Source organism: Herpailurus yagouaroundi, unplaced genomic scaffold (genome assembly GCF_014898765.1).
Source record: "Herpailurus yagouaroundi ecotype Mexico unplaced genomic scaffold, PumYag 142, whole genome shotgun sequence".
NCBI lineage: Eukaryota > Metazoa > Chordata > Mammalia > Carnivora > Felidae > Herpailurus > Herpailurus yagouaroundi.
In genome coordinates this window covers 41,529,911-41,533,459 of record NW_024412397.1, presented here as the reverse complement: position 1 = coordinate 41,533,459, position 3,549 = coordinate 41,529,911, and the positions used below count along the sequence as shown (strand labels likewise).

Sequence of the window (3,549 nt, the reverse complement as noted above, 5' to 3'; positions counted from 1 at the left end):
CAGAAAACAGGCTCTCCATCCAAGTTCTGAGCAACGGAAACAAGTCAAGAGAAAAATCAGATGACAATATATGTTGAAACATTAGAGAAAGGGTTTTCTCCTTAGCAGAGATATTAAACTGAATTCTTATAACTATCCTTGACACCAGGACAGTGGTTTAAGGTTACAAAGAGCTTTTATATTATCTCATATTAAAAGTTATTAGAAAGGTCCTTTGAGGTAAGATATTAGGTATTTCTACTTAACAAAGTCATGAGCTGTGTGTCTAAGGTATTAAATAACATAGAGAAGGTCATCCCGGAAACAAGACGGCAGAATTAGGAATTGGATGACTCAGTTTATCTATCTCCAGACTCAAAACTCTTTCCAGAACCACGTCAGAGTCAGACTCCAAGGCTATAGGATTTCATTCCCAGCTATACTCAGAACTGGATTTGCTCATTGTTGCTTTCATGTGGTCAGTCCACTCTCCCCGAGTCTTCTGCACATTTCCATATTCCTGAAATGCCTCCCTGTCCTTCCACTACTCCCTGAAAGCCCTTTATCCTTCATGATTGCTTGTCGACTTTCTTTTAGCCTGACTCTGTCAGCTGTGGGAATTCTTTCCCTGCCCTTGCCCCTCCAAACTAGACTTATCCTTGATGTGTATTTGCCTAGAATTTTTGTCTTATCATCTGCATGTGTCTGTAAGGACAACCTTGTCTTCATGAATCTATGAATAAAGCCACATACATATTATGTGTGCACACATACACCTGAGTTAGCTCTTAATCAATGAATCATCAAATACTAATAATTTCTAGATGTGTAAGTCACAAGAAGGAAGAGAATCTGCTGTCAGCCCTAACTTCTATTTCTCACAGTCATCGTTACTTCCGTCCAGAAATTTGGATAGTGACTCTGTTTTTTAAGTAATCTCTGCACCCAACATGGGGCTCCAACTCATAACCCCAAGATCAAGAATTGCACACTTCACCAGCTGAGTCAGCCAGGTGCTCCTGGATTTTGATTCTTGAGATTTCATAACCAGCTGGGCAGCTTGGTTCCTGCACGTTAGTGCAGGAGAAGGAGTAAAGTATATCTAGTTCTCTGTATTTCAGGATCTTTGATGCCAGTTTGAAATATATCATTATTTCTTGAGTTGAGATGAACCTTGTCTGGGAAGAACACAAAATTGGTGGAGAAACTGCTGAGTAAGCAAAGGTTCCAGATGACTTAGTTTGGCTAAAACATAGGCTTTTTAAAATATAAGCACTGTCAAGAGTTTCTCCTATTGACCCATGGATGTATATCCAGTGCAGTGATGTTTTCGAATGCACTGTACTTAACCCTGTGTGGCCAAATGTCATTCTAAGTGAAATAAATCATTACAACTTGCATCCAGCATATAAAACAAAAGACAAAATATATAGAAAATGAAAAAGCATGCAGAGAAATCGGTCAGGGAGGAAAAAAATCTCAAGAATGTTGCTGCATCCTGCCAAGGAGGAAGAATATTTTTGTTTGATTTTGCTTATTTTTGTTTTGGTGACCAAGCTGGTCAAATGACCTGTTAAGAATAAGAATATTTCATAGAGCTAATGTTCCTACGCTCTAATCTCTCTAGGCAAGGTTCATATTTGTATGAGTTACTTATTCTCTCTTTGTTGACTAAGTCAATAATCAGAATCAGCAGGTTTGGAGTCATGTTGGCAGGGATCAGCATCATGGCTTGGGAGAAGTGAGTATAAAAGACCCAAGCTGTGGGCAGCCAGCACAGACAGAGGCTCTCTCGTTCTTGGCAGGATGGCTTCTCATCTGCTCCTCCTTTGCCTTGCTGGACTGGTACTTGTGTCTGAAGCTGGCCCTGCGGTGAGTGTTTGATTCTGTGAAGTCCTTTTAGATGATTCTTGTGTACACCTGATGAAGTAGAAGGGTCCTCTCCCAGCTCTGCCAGTCAGCTTGTGTTACTAGGACAAGGGTACCCAGCATTGACTTTTAAATATCATCGATTCAAACTGCAAAATGAATGAAGTTCTGCAGAGCTCACTGACCTGGAGCTTGGACCCTGGGTGCTCCCCACTATAGCTTCAGTGCACTGGGTTTACGGTGCCTGGCTCCTTGCCTCAATTTCCTCGAATATATGGTAGGAATAACAATATGATATTCATGAAGCTACCAATATTGCGTTGTCAGACGTGCATCCTTTTATAAAGTTTATTTCCCTTCAGCTCATCAAAATGTATCTATTGATTAATCTCTGAAAGGCTGGGTGGACAACATTCTAGTCGAATACTGAATGCTTAAGTCCTCTAGAAGAATTAACTAATACTATAAAATGCATCCTTAAGTAGTCGACATTATTTTACAACCAGTAAGAGGGAATTACTACAACAGCAGCTGACTAAAATGTTCTCAGGAAAAACAAGCTATTTGGTCCTGTGGCACATTGCATCTTTTTAGTAACTCCACTCAAATGGCAAGGCTTAACAAAGCAACTGTTCTCAGAGGGCCTATTTTCTCCTTTAAAATTCATTATACATGTTCCAGGTCGATGGCAGCATGTCCAGAGGCAGAAACCAGTCTTTCTTTGGGAACAATCATGTCTGTGTTATATACTGAGAAGGGGAGCTCATTAACTGTCAACACTTACAATGCTGGAAATGGACTTGGCATGGACTTCTTGCCTTGTTCCAGATTTCTAACACCATAAAGAACAGCTCCTTTCACTCTTAACCAGTTTTGTTGACCTCTTACTGGTCTTCTCTATGTCCAGGGCACTGGTGAATCCAAGTGTCCCCTGATGGTCAAAGTCTTAGACGCTGTCCAAGGAAGTCCTGCTGTCAACGTGGCCGTGAAAGTGTTCAAAAAGGCTGCTGATGAGAGCTGGGAGCCCTTCGCCTCAGGGTAAGCTGCCCAAGAAACCCAGACATGGGACCTCATTCTAGCTCCTCATTCTCCTGCCACTTGTTAGAGAGAGCAGCTCACATCATTCGTTGAAGAATCTTCAGGTAGATTGAAAACACAGGCAGAGATCAAGTGGGCCCTGGGGAGGATGCCCTCCTCTCGCTTTGCTTAGTTAGGTTGGAAGTGTCCAAGAGGGGGAGCAGCATTCAGGGCAAGTAGCAGGGAAAAGGAGCCAGCACCTCGTCTACTCCAGTAGTGGTTCACTGCCTTCTTGGGTCACAGGCCACTTTAAGAAGGTAATGAAAACTATGGTCCTCTGTGCCCAGTAAATCACACCCCCACGCACACACAGACACACATGCACACACGCACACACCATATATAGAATTTCAGGAGTGTCACAGATTCCCTGGTGCCCTTGCATAACATTCAAGCTGGGGTCCTTGTCTTGGAATTTTGTTTTTTTAATATTTATTTATTTAAGTAATCTCTATCCCCATCATGGAGCTTGAACCCACAACCCTGAGATCAAGAATCACACGCTCCATTGACTGAGCCAGCCAGGCTCCCGTGTCTTGGAATTTTAGGCAAGATGTACAATTTGTGCTACTTTATTAAGGAAAGGAAAGGAAAGGAAAGGAAAGGAAAGGAAAGGAAAGGAAA

The 3,549-nt window shown here is 42.1% G+C and overlaps 1 protein-coding gene across 1 annotated transcript in view; it reads left to right on the top strand.

Moving 5' to 3' along the window:
* Nucleotides 1-1,721: 1,721 nt before the first annotated feature.
* The window catches only part of TTR (transthyretin), a 7,699-nt gene continuing 5,871 nt past the window's right edge, over nt 1,722-3,549 (top strand). Inside the window, exons 1-2 of the mRNA XM_040479159.1 lie at nt 1,722-1,851; nt 2,756-2,886. Of these exons, the coding sequence (XP_040335093.1) occupies nt 1,786-1,851; nt 2,756-2,886 (197 nt within the window). The 5' untranslated portion in view covers nt 1,722-1,785. The remainder of the gene's footprint in view (nt 1,852-2,755; nt 2,887-3,549) is intronic.